General features: G+C 42.3%; 1 protein-coding gene across 3 annotated transcripts in view; it reads right to left on the bottom strand.

The window, feature by feature from the left end:
• CDHR2 (cadherin related family member 2) overlaps positions 1-16017 on the bottom strand; it is a 497387-nt gene that overhangs the window by 243260 nt on the left and 238110 nt on the right. For all 3 annotated transcript variants that reach the window (XM_069244564.1, XM_069244565.1, XM_069244566.1), the window contains 2 exons: positions 3414-3500; positions 2091-2216 (listed from right to left, as the gene is read on the bottom strand). In XM_069244564.1, coding sequence (XP_069100665.1) covers positions 2091-2216; positions 3414-3500 — 213 coding nt within the window. The remainder of the gene's footprint in view (positions 1-2090; positions 2217-3413; positions 3501-16017) is intronic.

Consider the following 16017-nt stretch of genomic DNA (forward strand, 5'->3'; position numbering starts at 1 on the left):
CATTGTGCAAAGTTAAAGAAGAGTGAGCTGGATCACCGTTGGTGTTACTATGATGATATTGATAATAGTTTTTTATGATATTAACTTTGCCAGAACTCATGGAGATAGAAAACAATTGAGTTGTAGGTTGCAAGTTTAGTAGTGTCCATAGAAAATGTTTACCCCTTACTTCCTGGAGAGATCTGAATCCAGTGATGATGTTCGATGCAACTTAGTTCCATTGCCAAACTCCCTAAAAAGTACATTGCTACCTGTAGGTCTTACTGCAGCCCCTGGAGTAGGCCTTGCAGTGCGACTTGTGGTGCGCTGAAAGAACTCTTGATCCTCAGAATTTGGGGTGCCAGCAGCAATAGCAACATTAGTAGACGTTAGTGTAGACATCGATATGAACTTTGACTCCTTATGCAATGTGCTTCTAGTTCCATTATTAGTGCTGGTTCTGATTCTAGTTCTGAATCTGGTTCTTGGTCCACAATGGGCAATACAACCAGTGTGTCCGGCCCCTCCGTATGAGCTGGACGGTTGTTTGAGCACACTTGGGCCTCCTCGGCCCTCTTTGATTTGTTTCTCCCTTCTTTCTTTGGTGGATGGTGGTGGAGGATGGGGATAGGATGATCAAGACTTCACGCCCTTCTGTTGTGGTACCTATGCCTCTATGCCTTATAATGCACCATGAACAGGGCAGCGCAGAGTGCTAGAGAGCTGGAGAGCTATCACAAGGCCTGTGCCAAGCTATCACAAACGTCAAACTTTTGAAGTCAGAGGGAACCAGTGGCTGGGGAGTTGGGGGCGCCAAGTGTTCCAAGAGGATCCAAAGACTCCAAGGGGGACATAATTCTAAAATTCTGAGAGCTCTATGGGCTCCATGGGCTTGTGGGTTGAGGCTTGTTGAGTGCGGACATACTAATAAAACATAAAAGTCTGTCTGAGAGTTGCAGTTAAGAGGCCACCTTTTGACAGTAATGTTCTGAAGTGCAACTACTTTTCATGGGTGTTATGAGGCAATTACATGTGGTAGTGGGCACCCCACAGGAGATCACCCAGAAGCGACCCTTTCGTGAATATTGTTACTGGTAGGAGTCTCAAACTACCATAATATTTTTGTAGAACTTGCCCTGGTTCTGGGATGGTGAGTAAAAGCACAGTGGTGAGGCAGTCAGATGGCCCCACAGTAGGATCCATGGTGTTAATATCTGGATGGGTGTAAAGAGGCAGAGAGTGGCATACAATAATATGGTCTTTCCAAGAAGTTCAACACTTTTTGGGGACAATAAAGTTGTCATTCTTGTTTAACTTAAAACATTATGAGACAATATTGACACCATACAGCAAACTTTGATGAACTATTGACGTTATTTACAGCAATAAGCTCTATGATTTTGAAGATGTGATACTGCTTCAGATATTCTTGGCAGTGGAACAACCTTGCGATTGAAAGTATACAGTTATGTTCAGTGGTGTGTTTTGTGGACATTGGGAAAATAGTAGCAAATAAATAATAAAAACGAAATTTAAAACAAATGTTGTCACTTTGGTATTCTCTATTGTCGTATAACCTTCTAATCAGTCTTACAGTAAAAGAAATGACTCTGACTCGTGGCCTGGGCTTTCCATGGTAATAATATTTAAGAGCATTGTTCACTTTTTGGGTGCCAGTTCAACACAATGCTATAAAACACATACTGCTTATATGTGTCCCTTGCCCTGCATTTACCTTGCTTGTTATTACACCATTCATCTCACTGGTACTTCTCATCTGTCTAATATATTCCTATGCCAGTAGGAGCAAGGTGTATCTCTGATATTGCCCCCTGTGCCACTTGTTGTAAGCTATATCCATAGTAATGCGGTACCATGCCCTCCCTCTACCCAGTCCACGAGGATAAGGATGCACCATTTTCATGTTGCTGCAAAGGATCTCTCAATTTCCCCCAGCTGTTCTTTATATCACAGTGGTCCAAAACCTGTTGGTAACCTACTCCAACAGTACACAACATTCACAAGAGGCCTCATGGGCCCTATTGTGTTACTCAATGGTAGAACAAAAATGCCCTGGTCCCTCTTGTATCTAGGTCTCGGATGCACCTTACCGTAGCTCTAATCTTTAGCTGATAGAAGATGCTCTTGCTGTTGTAATTCAATGTACCATTCAAGATCACACTGCCGTTGGCCAGGATGTAGAACAGATTGTGATTCTCCGCACTATTTGGAGTGACCTGGTAGGGGGCAAAGAAAGAATAAAGATGATCACTTCAAAGCCTGAAACTCAAAATAGAAAATAGCTAAGGTAAACAGTGTATCCAAGACACTAAGGCACCCCACCACCAAGGATCCCCAGGGTACTTAGATAGCCTTTTACCAAAATGTAATCTAGAAGTGGACTAAAGAAGTAACAAGAAGTAAAGAACCAGAGATGTTTACTGCTCACGCTTGTAGCCCCAACTATGATCAATCTGTAGGGCAGAGATGGAAAGACCATTAGGAAAATTAGGAACCTGGTGCCTGAGAATGTTTGAACAGGCCGGAGCACGGTTGTCTTGTCAGCCGAGCCTTACTTGTGATAGATCTGCTCAGTCATTCTACTTTTACAGAGTTACTCGTGTTATGGAACCTTCCAATTTCTTTACAGACCTTCCATATATTCTCATCATAGTACACACAGTATTATCCATCGGCAATGGCGGAGTTACGACTTCCATGTCAAGTGTACTCCACCAGTCATATTTAGATCTGTCCATCAGGCCAGAGGACATATCTAGCATTACCAGAAACTGCTGTCACAGTGGCTCCTGGAAATGCACTGAAGGTTTCACTGGCAGTATTTTCAACATGGTGGAGTCAGATGTCAAACGTTCAAATATTTCTTTTTAAACGAAACACCAAAGCAGGATTTTGTTTTTGAAAATAAAATAAAAACAATGCACCTTATCACCAGCATTTCCCCAGTTGTGGCAGGCAGTAAAAACGGACCTCTATGTTTGCCCATTTATTTATTTAAGTGGGCAGACATATAGGTCAACCTCCAATGCCCCTTACTGTGTCAGGCTGTCGGAGGGGTGTGACCACATCAGCGATGGAGTAGTCTCTGCCGTTAAAGAAAAAGCCTGCCTGTAATTAAATAGGGGAACAGAATATTATGGGCCTGATTTTTAGTTTGGTGGAGGGGGTAACTCCATAACAAACGTGAATGATATCCAGTCCAGTATATTACAATCCTATAATAGCCTATGGAAATTGTAATTCGCAGACGGAATATCCGCCACGTTTTGTGATGGAGCAACCCCTCCACCAAACTCTAAATCAGGCCCTATGTTGGCAAAAGTACAATTTCTGCCAACATTTAAATTTGTCCCATTATCTGGATCTCCACTCGTTCTAATCCTTATAAGAGTATTAAAATAGAAACCACTCACCTCATAGATGGCGTAAGTCACAGAAACAAACTTGTCATCAGCATCTGTAGCGCTGACAGTGAAAATGGCAGTACCAATTGTCTGGTTCTGAAATAGAAGACATAATAAGAATGACATGGAGAGTGACAACCAATATGGACAGGTGACCCCGTTCTATACTAAAATAAAGACACATGCACACTACCCTCCTTACCTATGTTTAGCCTGCCAATAAATAATCTGCTTTTAAGTGCTTAAGCAGGGTTATTTTTGCATAGGATTGGACGGTATTCTATGGGGTCCTGTAAAGCTCCAGAGAGATACCCATCATTAAGTTCTGTTTGCTGTGAGAAGTTGTCTAATCCAAATGATGTTTGTTGAAAAATCATACAATGCACCAAAGGCAGCAGTTATTAGCAGAAGGATGTTCTGCTTTCCCCCTTGTGTGGGAGTGCTGGGCTGAACTGCTTCCTTTGGTGGACTCTTGAATCACTGATTATACTATAAGTGGTTGAAGGGTTGTGGTAAGCCACAAGCAAATCAACATCTGCACTTATGAAATGAATTGCTAGATTGTGCAGGATACACTGGTTCTGAGTGTTTACACTAGTTCTGAGAGTTTGCATAATGTTATGAGCCAGCACCTTAATTCTTTCATGTAGACTTTTATAGCATAAACCTAGCCAAAAAAGCAGCAGAGCTTTTTACATGATCAAGGACAAGCATAAAGGCAACAAGTAATGTGAGAGGAAGCTGGGTGTTGGACAGGTAATGCATTATGTTGTGTTTTTAAAGAGGTGAGTCTTCAACTCTTTCCTATTTCAAAGCATCATTAGTGTGGCCCTGGTGTATAGAGGAAGTTTTCCAGGCCTTCGATGCAAAGATGGAAAAGCCCTGCAGTCTTGTTCTTTCAATTTTATAGTGAGCTTGTCTGCAAAGTAAACAGGGGTGCTTGTTGTGCTAGCTTTGTAAATGATGCAGCTGGGTTTGAAGATGGTGCAGGCTAGCAAGGGCAACTGATGGAGTTCCTTCAGTCTGGGGGTGATGTGATCATCTTCTTCAAGGCTTGGATGAGATGGGCTGCGGTGCCAGTGTAGAGTCTGGAAGGCCATGGAGCAAGGCATTAACACCATCCAGATGCAAGAGTACAACAGCTTGAAGAGACGTCTGTAGTCACTTTCTGGAAAAAACAGACTTTCTTTGGAAGTGAGAGTCTGTGAGAATTTGGGTTGTTTGCTTACTGGGGTGTGAGACCTGGTCAAGCAACAGCCATGATCCCTTGCAGGGGTGAACCACAACGAATCACTAGTTTAAACTGTACTTAACACTGGGTAGCTTGGCACAAAAAGCGGTCAGGCTAAACTTAGAGACAATGTGTTTAGTATTTATGCAGGACACAAACAGCAATGCAGTGAAAACACAATACAATACAACATTGCAAACCAATTTAGAAAAAAATAGAGTACATTTTAATACATTATTTCACACCAAAACCATCAAAATCCAATTAGTAGAACCGGAGTTATGAATTATTAAGTTTTAAGGTTCAAAATAGCAAGTCCCCAGTTTTGGAAAATGGCCATGTGGGCACCTTAACCACCACAACCAAGGGTCCAGGAGTACACTGATACCTCTTGGAGGTTCAAGACTCACTCAGGATGGGTCCAGGTGTGGATTCAAGATGGTGGAAGCCTGTTATGCCCCTGTGGCTCTGAACAGGGGTGCAGCTAAACTAGCTCTAGGAGTCACGTCTGAAGTGCAGGGTTTCACAGCAGGTCTGGCCTCTGAAGGTTCAAGGCAGGCGTCATGGCAGTCCTTATAGGTACAGCAGCAGTCTGGCAGAGTCTACAGCATGTCACAGCAGCAGGCAGTCCTCTGAGAGTCCTTCCACAGGTCCAGTATTGAACTATAAATGCAGGGTTGTTAAGCCTATTGTGTGGTGGCAGAGCCAGCCTATTCAGGTGCAAGTGGGGCTGTGCTTAGCTCTGCCCCCCCATCAAGTCAGTTAATGGCACATTCAAGCTCTGCTAATCACACTATTGTGTGACTGTCTGGGGTGAATTCACAAAGTGTCAACTGTCAGTTGTACCCAGTCATGCAGGCTGCGGTCACAGAGCGTTAAGGACAGGAAAATGCCAACTTTCTAAAAGTGACATGTTCAAACTAGTAATGATTTTTACCATCAAAGAGGGTTTATCATTATAAGTTCATAGATACCAAACATGGCATATCTCCCACCTTTGGTTTAGGAATTGCAGTGTATTCAATATAATAAGGAATCCCCAATTTTATCCTATGGGAGGGATAGGCTTCACAGTAGTGAAAAACAAAGTTGGGTGTTTTTCAGTATTGGGACATGTAAAACTTAAACGTACATGTCCTACCTTTTAATTACACAGCACCCTGCCATATGTGCTACCTAGGGTCTACATTAGGGGTGACTAATATGTAATAAAAGGGAAGTTTAATGCTTGGCAAGAAATTTTAAATGCCAAGTCAACATGGTAGTGGGACACTGCTGTCAGGCTGCAAGCCATGCCTGGGACATGTTTTAAAGGGCTACTTAAGTAGGTGTCACAATAAGTGCTACAGGCCCACTGCTAGCATTTAATTTGCAGGCCCTGGGTATATGGTATGCCACTCTACAAAGGATTTACATGTAAATGTAAATGCCAATCAGGTGTATGCAAATGAAACCATGTTTTAGGGGAGTGAGCACAAGCACTTTAGCACTGGTTAGCTGTGGTAAAGTGCACAGGGTCCTAATGCCAACAAGCAAAAGTCCAGCAAAAAGTGGGAGGAGAAGGTGAAAAGTTTGGGGTGACCCTGTGGAGAGGGCCATTTCAACAGAGGCCATCTTTGTTTTTTGACCATATGTTATTTGAGGGTGAGGCTGGTGTACAGAGTGAATTCACCTGACTTTGCATTTGGTGAATTTCGGGGTTCAAAACCATCAAGGTTCATGTCATTTAGCCAGGTTTGTTCTGTATCTTGTTTACTGTTCTTTTTAAATAACAGGAATTGTGCTTTTGTTGGGTTGAGCTTCAAGTAGGCACTGAACATCAAAGTCTGGATGAAATGCAAGCAGTGATTGAGATGGTTTTGAGTTGTTGTTGGTGCCTTTGTCAGAGGTGAGATATTGATATTGAAAAGTCCTTGGAGTGGGTTCAATTCAATCACTTTAAGTTTTTCATTTTACCTGTGTGCAGATGTCACAAAAATCATATCTTCTTTGCATTCCCCTCCTCCATATCCAACTTCATGAAGAACATACAGTCTGCCTCACAGCTATTCCTCCTAAATGGCATGTTTATGTCTCATGTTTAAACTATCAGAAAACAAATATGAGGGGCTGATTTAGAGTTTGGGGACAGTTTGCAATGCAGTACCCTGTCTGCCAAACTAATGGTCCAACCACTATTTTTAGGTTTGAGATGACCACCAGCTCTCTGACAACAGAACCTCTGTTGGCTCATCCACCAAAAACTTCCTCCACGGAGTAGGTGCTGCCGGAGAACAGCCATTACACTGTCCACCCTACTTGAGGTGGATGCTGTGATGTCCTTTTTCTGCCTAAATCTGGTGTTAAGGGACAAAAAAAAACACATAATGACCCCCGTTCCCACCTATGGAAAAGGTCCCAGGGTGTGGATGTATTTCTTTTAGTTTTTTCACTTTGGGAGTTAGCTTTAGAAAAACAAAAATGTTCTTAACGTTTGGTGGATGGCAGTCATAACCAATGGCCATTCAGCAACCCTTTTGTACCTTGACAGAAACCACAACTGAGGTTCCTGTCAAGGTACAGAGCTCTAAATAAGGCTCCTGGTAGTCCCTGAGGGTGTCAGACCTAATGTCCTCTCCCACTCTGATGGAATGTACTGCATCCGTCAAACTTTGAATCTGACTCTAAATATACTTGCTGACTGTGTACACTACTACCTCATGTTTATCTGCCCTCTCCTAAATCAGCTACCTACAATCATTTTATTAGTCCCTCTAAGTAAGGTTGGCTACTTCAATAACAGCTACTTTTTAAATCTTCAACAACCTTCATACCCAGCATCAATATTGCTACTCGATTCCACATTCTAACTATTAGCAGGGTCTATTACAGCCTAATCAACATTCTTGCTGTAAGCAAGTGTGACTGAGCAGCTCAAGACTTCTGAAGAAATGTGTCAGTTAAACTCTAACCACAAATTAGACTCCACCTCCCTCAACCACCTGTGGGTCAAAAAAGTGTAAAAACATCTTTGCAAATAACACGCAATTGTGGGCCCATTATCTTCTGCACACTTCCTTTTGCTAGCAAACTACAAGTGTAGGATTTCTGATTAAGAAGAAATAAAGATTTTGGCCAGGATCTCTGCATCTAAATCCCCATACTATGATTTTATTTCTCAGGAACTGGGAATAACCATGCAGATCTAGAATTACCAGGTTGAAATCCATATAGTTATCTCCAAATCTGAAGATTATTTGCTCCTGTGAAATACTGGGTTGTTGGATGTCTCCTCAAGCAACAACTACAATCCGTGTCAGGTTGACACACATTTGCCGACATGCAATGTCAAGACGAACTGGTACCCTCAGAGACATATAAATACCTTCAGCTTAGACATGCATTAGCGGTACATAGCCCCAAACACACTTTGCCCGAAGACATCCTGTCAGAACCGCTACATATAGAAGCTATTTAACAGATATATAGAAAAGCTGATCAATAACTCCCCTGATATCCTGACAAAGCTCAAAAATGGAAAGCTGAGGTGGGAGATTTTGAAGATGGTGAGTGGGAGAAGGCTATGGGAGCTTACAGGGAGACTGACATTAAAAAAAGATTTAGATTAGTCCAACTGCTCGTCCTATATCAATCCTACTACTCCTGCATGACTCTGCACTCCATTGGAAAATGTCCCACAAATCCCTGTCTCAGGGGGTGTGGGTACTTTGTACCATATACTATGGACCTGTTCAAAGATGCGGCCTTGCTGGACAGCTCTCTGGGGGATTTTGAAAAATGACTTGGGCTCCTCAGTCCCTGATACAGCCAAGTGCTGTGTTTGGAATATTTGGGGGAGATGCTTCTCCGCCTAGATATGGCAAGCTGTGGTTATCCTTGGGACTGAAAGTGGCCAAGCAAAACATAGCCCAAAAATGGGGGAGCAAGACAGGCACCAGAGGTGATGGCATGGGAAAAAGACAAGGATTTGTGTATGCTGGGGGAAGAACCAATTTATTGTGACAAAGGATGACCCAAAAAGGTGAAAACATTTTGTCTCCATGGTGGGAATTTAAAGGGCTGGTGGGATAGACAATTTATGTGAAATTAGCCTGTATTTGATGTATTGGTGTAATTTAATAAATGTCTCCAATGGTTTGTTTTGAATATGCCCTTCTGACCAGATATGTACTGCCCTTAAACCTGCCATTTGTTTGTTTGTAATACTTTATTTCTCCCTGAAACACAATAAAAGTACTTTAAAAATAACAACCAGTAGATTTGGAGCTTTGAATTTCCAGATTTGAAAGTGAAAACTAACACCTAAAAGATCAAATCAATATCTGCCATCATCTAGTCATGCAACACCGAGCAGAGTTGAAACTTACGGCCGACGGCTATGGAGCCCAGGTCAGATACAATAAGTGGATTGGGCCCAGTCTGCGCGTACTTTCAGACTTATAAGAATTTTCATGGAAAAGTGTCTGAGAAGGTAAAGTTCAGTAGGGCAAGGCTGCAGGCGGTGGAGGCGTCGCCGTCGTGGAGCCACTGGACGAAGTTGCAGCGAAGATTTCTACATTCAGACTTTTGGCCTGATTTAGATATGCCTCTGTCACAACTCACAACAGATTTCGGCAAACAGGATATCGGTCACTGCTGTGACGGAGTGACCCAGCCATCAATATCTAAATTAGGCCCTTAGTTTTTTTTGGGAAGTTGAAAATCTCTAGCGAGCAAAGCTGCAGGCTGTAGCCGAGGGCTTCTCAAGGCCAGATACCCCATCTGCAATGAGCCACTGAAGAGGATTTACTGCTGAGGAGAACATAAAGTGAGCCGCCGCAAAGTCAGGCCAACTGGCAATGCACCTTGGGCAGATCAACAAGCAGGTAGGTCAGGGTCTCCTCTTGGTTCTCAAAGTACTTTTTAGGCAAAAATGTTCTAAGTCCCAAATCCTGGATTCTAACTGTCTGGGCACAATTAGCACCTCTGCTAAGGTTCCAGGAACAGAGAGGCACCACTTGGAGGGTCAGGAATCACTCAGGAAGAGTCCAGGTGTGGTTTCAAGATGGGTGGAGCCTGTTCAGTCCCTGAGGCTTTGACCTTGAGGCCAGCCAACTAGCCTCTGGTAGTCCTGGTTTCAAGCAGTGGAATAGGGCTAAAGCAGCAGAGCAGGCCTCTGAGGTTTCAGGCCTTGCTTCAGACAGCAGAGCAGTCCTTCTAGGAGCAGCATAGCAGTCTGCTGAAGTACACAGCAGGCCACAACAGTAGGCAGTCTTCCGGAGTCCTTCCACGGTCCAAAAAGTGAACAAAAGAGTGGGTATGAGGGCCTTATTTTTATACCTGGTGCCTTCTTTGAAGTAGTAGAAGGTTCTAGGGATTACCTCTGAAGTGCTTGAAATTTCCTGATTTGCTGCTCTTGCTCCAGCCTGGCTGCAGGCACAATGGGCTAGTGTGGAGTTCTTAGTGTGAAGGATGGGCACATCATATTGACTTCCATGTGGGGTTGTGCTCAGCTCCACCAAACATGAATTTTCAACCTGCTCATAATCAAAGGTTAGCACTTTTGAAATGTAATAAGGTAATCCAATGTCATCGCAAGGGAGAGGTAGGCCTCAAAGTAGTGAAAAACAAATCTGTGTGTTTTTTTCACTACCAGGACAGGTACAACTTAGATGTACATGTCCAACCTTTTAATTACCACTCACCCTGCCCTATGGGCTACTTAGGGCCTAACTTAGGTGTGACTCATATTTAATAAAATGGGAGTTTAAGGCTTGGCAAAGTGGTAATTATGCTAAGTTGAATTGCCAGTTTAAAACTTCCACACAGGCTGCAATGGAAGATCTAGGACATGTTTTAAAGGGCTACTTAAGTGGGTGGAACGGTAAGTGCTACAAGCCCACTAGTAGCGTTTAATTTACAGGCCGTCAGTATATGGTATACCACTTTACTAGAGACGTATAAGTTAACTGAATATGCCAATTAGATGTCAGCCAATTTTACCATGTTTTAGGGAGTTAGCACAAGCACTTTAGCAGTAGTTAGCAGTGGTAAAGTGCTCAGAGTTCTAACAAAAAGCAAAAACAAATTCAGAAAAATAGGAGGGTGGAAGCAAACATTTTGAAAGAAGACCACCTTAAGGCTGACAGGTATAACAGCTTCCAATTGCTACCTACTACAAGCAGTCGGTAAATGGGAAAGGGTGGCAATACAGGCCATTGGACAGAGGCACGGGGTTGGAGGGTTTTCTAAATCTAGCCATGCTCTGGCCAGGCTTTAGGCATCATTGCATACCCCCGTTCTCTGGGTCCAGTGTTCCGGAACCCTTTATTCCCTGAATCATAAGCACTAGGGCCACTTGTGATCAGGTGGAGAGGTTTCCCACCTGAGGATGGATACTGCTAAGCTTGACTTGTATTCAATCCCTTGGCTTGAGTGTTTCTGCCTTAGTCTTTACCTATGAAAGTGGTTCTTTGATTGGCCGACAGGGTAACCTGAAAACCCTTCTCATCACCTCTTAAGAAAGACGTCCATGAGCTTTCCCACCTGGGGCAAAAAGTAGACATCTGTAGACAATTCGTCTTGGGCGTACACAGGGGCAAAGATCAGGACACTTGACTCAGGCATGCTGATGCCCAGTAATTTACAATCCTGTACCTCAAACCCTTCATTACAACCTCAATCCCTGTCCTCTACTCTCCAAGATACCTCTGCTCTATCAACCAATGGCACTTCTCCCATATTTCCCTGCCCAAGCAACATCTCTAAATGCAGTATTTCCCTAATGCTCATTAATGGCATATTTACTACATCATACACAGCAGGTATCACTCATCTTCTCAGGTACCATTCTTTGATGTCCTATTTATTTAAAAACAACTACTGCTATTCATTCTCCACTGTCATGGCAGACAAATGTATTCCAAATACTGAATTCCTACATGTTCTCAACACCTATATAAAACAGGAGACAAGGTGACTAGCATACACAAATGCACTAGACCAAGCTCTCCATCTAAAATCATTAACACTATCCTCTACTGATGTATTCGCTTGCCAAATGTAGTCCAAAAATGCTAGCCTGTATCTAATGTACAAACCAGAACGTATAACAGATTTTGCTGACTAGGTCTCTGAATTCATCACCTCAATGATAGTGGCCATCTTACTGGGAGCCTCCTTGGAATCACAAGCAGAAATGTAATGAAAGAAGAATCCCTTAACCAACATAAAAACTTTTAATATTGTCCAACTCATCTCAAACCAATCCAGCCAAAGGAAATCGTCTGCATGCCACAATTGCCCCCTAGATACTATTGTCTGCCTCCAAACTGTTCCAGTTTGCATGAAAAGACTTCATAGCCATCCCACAACCAAGCTATCATGACCCATACCTACCTAATATCTCAGAAGTAGGGGTAGGTGAAAGGTTCACTCAGAAAGCAAAACAGAAATATTTGTCCATTTATTTCCTTGTCTGCAGACTGAAATTATAGTTAGTTTGTAAGCAAAATAAAACAAAACAAAATACAAAAACAGGTGCTTATATGAGGACTGCCAGGGCCTTGGCAATGTATTTTTGTTAAAGGTAACTGCATTAAGGCAAGTACATCCCCCTGGACTATTACAGTGCTCTTAGAAGCAACTTCCGCAGCAGAAGACTTCTGTGAGGTATGTGCCTCTGAAGTCATACATCACATGAACTCCTACCAGTGCTGGAAGGCAACGATATTCTTTGCTCATTGTGGTGCAAAATGCACATGCGCTTCACACTATTCACTGTGAGGAACAAGGAATAAAGGGTCTTCTGCTAGCATGCCACCTTTTTTTTATTATGTGGCAAGTGGTGACAAGCCAGAGAAAATGGACAAAATTACTATACATTTCACATCCACTCGTCATGGATAGGCAAACAATTACCCAATCCTATTCACGTGGTCCTCAAACATCTGCCTATCCAAAAATTCCAGTTCAATCTATTTTATTTATATAGCAGCAAACCCAAAGGTAACTGCTTGCATCAATGAGTTGATCCAGACTAATCTGGGAAAATGTGGACTTTAGGTCATATTGTCAGCTGCTTTAAATCAGTCCTAATAGCAAGATCTACATACACCTTGAGAGTGGACTCCACAGAGCACAAAGCAGTGCCCCCCATCCAGGACAGGGTACATCATTTGACATAGGCTAAACTGACATTAGCTGGCCTCAGATCCCCATTGGTAGTATCAGCCAGTAGAATAAGCAAGTGATTTCCCAATTCCCTATGCATATACTTTGAAACACATTCCTGATCTTCATTAGAAGCGACTGCAGTCTGGAAGATAGGAGAAATGTGGTGAATTTGGCCACACCAGATACTACTCTAATTTTAGATCTCGTGCATACTTTTCCAGTCTATTCAATACCTTGCTCGGGATGTCGTGAACACTGTGATAAGTCCCATTTAGACATCTTCTATTTTCATCATGTGCCTGCTTACAGATTACTTTATCTCTATTAGTAGTAAGTGTCAAGATTAAGACATGCGCAGCAGTGTTAGTATCATGTCTGCTTCCTATCTAGGCTGACATATTTTAATGCTTTTGCTATGGACGCTGCCATAACATCATGGACGCTTACTATGGAAACTGACCTGTTTTTCTTACTTTAATTATAGTAACATATAATCCTTATGCGAATAGAGATGACACATTTATCACCATAATTGTTTAGTCTTTTTGTTGCTTTCGTGATTGCAAGTACTATTTTATTTTATAAATATGAGATACAATCGGGGATCAGATATCATAAAAACCCTGGTTTTTGACCATAAGTTGGAGGGGCATAGAGCTAGGACTATCATGCTGAGGGCCACACTAGTTTGCAGTGACAACCATCCTGAGTCGGATGCCGCTCTGGGAGGAGCACATGGAATTAGCATTTAGCCTTGCCCTGCTTATCATTACCAGGCAAAAGCTGCGACGGAGAATTATGAACCAGCTATTTCATACAGAGAGAAGTTATGCTGTGCAATCCTTCACAAGAAAATTGATTCAGACGCCTGCTATTTATTGCTTATGCAAAGATTTAGCACAGTGATATAAGTAGTAGTTCATGGGTGTTAGTGTGCTAGGAACTTGCTAACCATATTCGGAATGTTCATATTGTTTGTGCTGGCCATGTCATGAATTATGACATTTATGTTCACATTCTATCCCGCCAACGGTCGCATTTTATGCACTAGACTTGTTTTTTTAGAAATAAACATTTTAAAGTTTGTCCCCTGTTTCTTAGTGCTATTTTGAGTACGTTATACATTTAAGAAAGAGGTTCTGCAAATCCACCAAGTCCCTGAACTCGTCTAATGGGATTAATAGTGACCAGAAAACAGTTCCTAGCTCTAGTGGGTTGTGCACAAGTTGCAGTTCAAGTGGATTTCTTATTCGTATTGGTGCACCGAACTAAGCCTTGCACCAGGCGTTTGAAATCCGAGCCAGATCGTGACAGGGGCTCATAGATACAAACAACATAAGTTGCAGAACCAAGAACAAATAACAGCACAGATGATAACAGTTCAAGCATCTTCTTCAAGGACTTTGCCTGTAGGGTGAATATAGAAACTAAAGTGTTTGGTGGCGAATTCATCTGCTATTCAAACAACAACTGGGCTTGAAACTGAAATCCCTATATCTTTACGTTCTTAGCCATAGGGTTCCTGCAACAGAAAAGATGGCACCGTATGCTACAATGTACTGATAATGGAGCCTTAGCTAATAGCCAACAGTTTATTTTGCTATAATTTAGAACGAAATCGTTACTACTAGTTCACGCCTGGATTACAATCACTCACCTATTGGGCGCTATCACAAAAAATCGCTTGCAAAGGGAAGTATCAGCTAGACGCCTTCTGCATAAATGTGAATCCCAACCCATTTCGCCAGGTTCCTACCAATCTGCCACACATAAAATACTCACAACACTAGAAGAACATTTCCATGGAAAAAGAAAAAATCGGCTTACATAGTGCAATGCAAGTGGGCAACCAGAGAAAGACGTTTGCTTCTGTACTAGCATTCCCTTCTTCAACCTGCCCACCCCATACTCCATTGAACAGTCTACATCCAACAATACATTTTTCAAGGAAACTATCAACAAAATATGGGTCAATGGGCTTTTCTAACACTTTCTCAAACCACATATTACGACCCCAGAGTCACAGATGCCCTTTTTACTAGCATCAATCTCTTCCTTAATGTCCTTTACCTTTCTTGCCTCTTCGAACGCACTGGCTATTAGCCATGCAGCTGCATTTTGCACAAGTTGGAGCTGGTGCAATACTTTTTGTGACACAACAGGAAAATAATTGGTTTAAGTTGTTTATGAATGAAATGTGCAAACAGCCCTCTATGAGCAGAAATAATGTTTTTAGCAATTTAAGTTGGAAATAACAGGTATTCGCTACCTTGGTGACCTGTATGTCTAAAAGGAGATTTTGATGTATGTGGATGTCTATCTTCTAATCAGGTTTGCTGGAAAAGGACACACGCCAGATTTAGTTATCCCATACCACGGAGGATTTAGACATGAGCAATATTAACGTTTCTCCATTTTGAAAACATTGAGTTTTAGAAAATGTTCAGCCATTCAACAACCAAAGGTAAAAAGAGATCTAAACTAAGAATCAGACAACCTATTCTCTGACCACTGATTTGAGTCATTGTGCTGGTTGGAAATAAGCTGGGTATTGCCAGCATACTTTAGACATTAATCCCAGTACAATGTATCAAATGACCAAGGGCCACATAAATATATTTTTTTAATATTTGTTTATTGCAGGTGTATATTATTTATGATGTACACAGTTACAACAGATTTTATTGATGATTTTAGCATAGCAACCAACAATCATATACTGCTTCAGAACATGCGCACTTAGACTCACCCTCCTCTCAACCCCCGTGCCGTCACCTCTGCTATACCTTTATCCTGTTGTGTGCGGTCTGTATAAGTGCGTGCGTTTTTCCACTGTTGTGCTAGGCAAATGCTAGTTCATTAGCCTTACTGGTCCAGCTTCCCCTATGGGTAGTTTCTTACTATCTTCTAGAAGGTGTCTGTTCCTGGTGAGTGGCAGTCAGTAAGAGCTCTATAGGTTAATTGAGGGATAGCCTATTCTCATCTTTCAGGGCTTCCACCAGTTGTTCCCAAATTCATGTTAGATCCCCTGCCCTGCTCGGTCTCATACTGTAAAACTAAACTTTTGTATTCCGCCCATCGTTCCAATTCCATTTTCCAGCTAATCGGCCCAGGGCCTGAGGGATGTTTCCAGTTCCTAGTTATTTCGCTCTTTGCCAATATGTATGGAAGGTCCTGCAGCCTACTAGTGCCTTATTCTGGGAGTATGGGGGAACCAGTGAAGGAGAC

The sequence above is a fragment of the Pleurodeles waltl genome, chromosome 7, assembly GCF_031143425.1.
Source record: "Pleurodeles waltl isolate 20211129_DDA chromosome 7, aPleWal1.hap1.20221129, whole genome shotgun sequence".
NCBI classification, from domain to species: Eukaryota; Metazoa; Chordata; class Amphibia; order Caudata; family Salamandridae; genus Pleurodeles; species Pleurodeles waltl.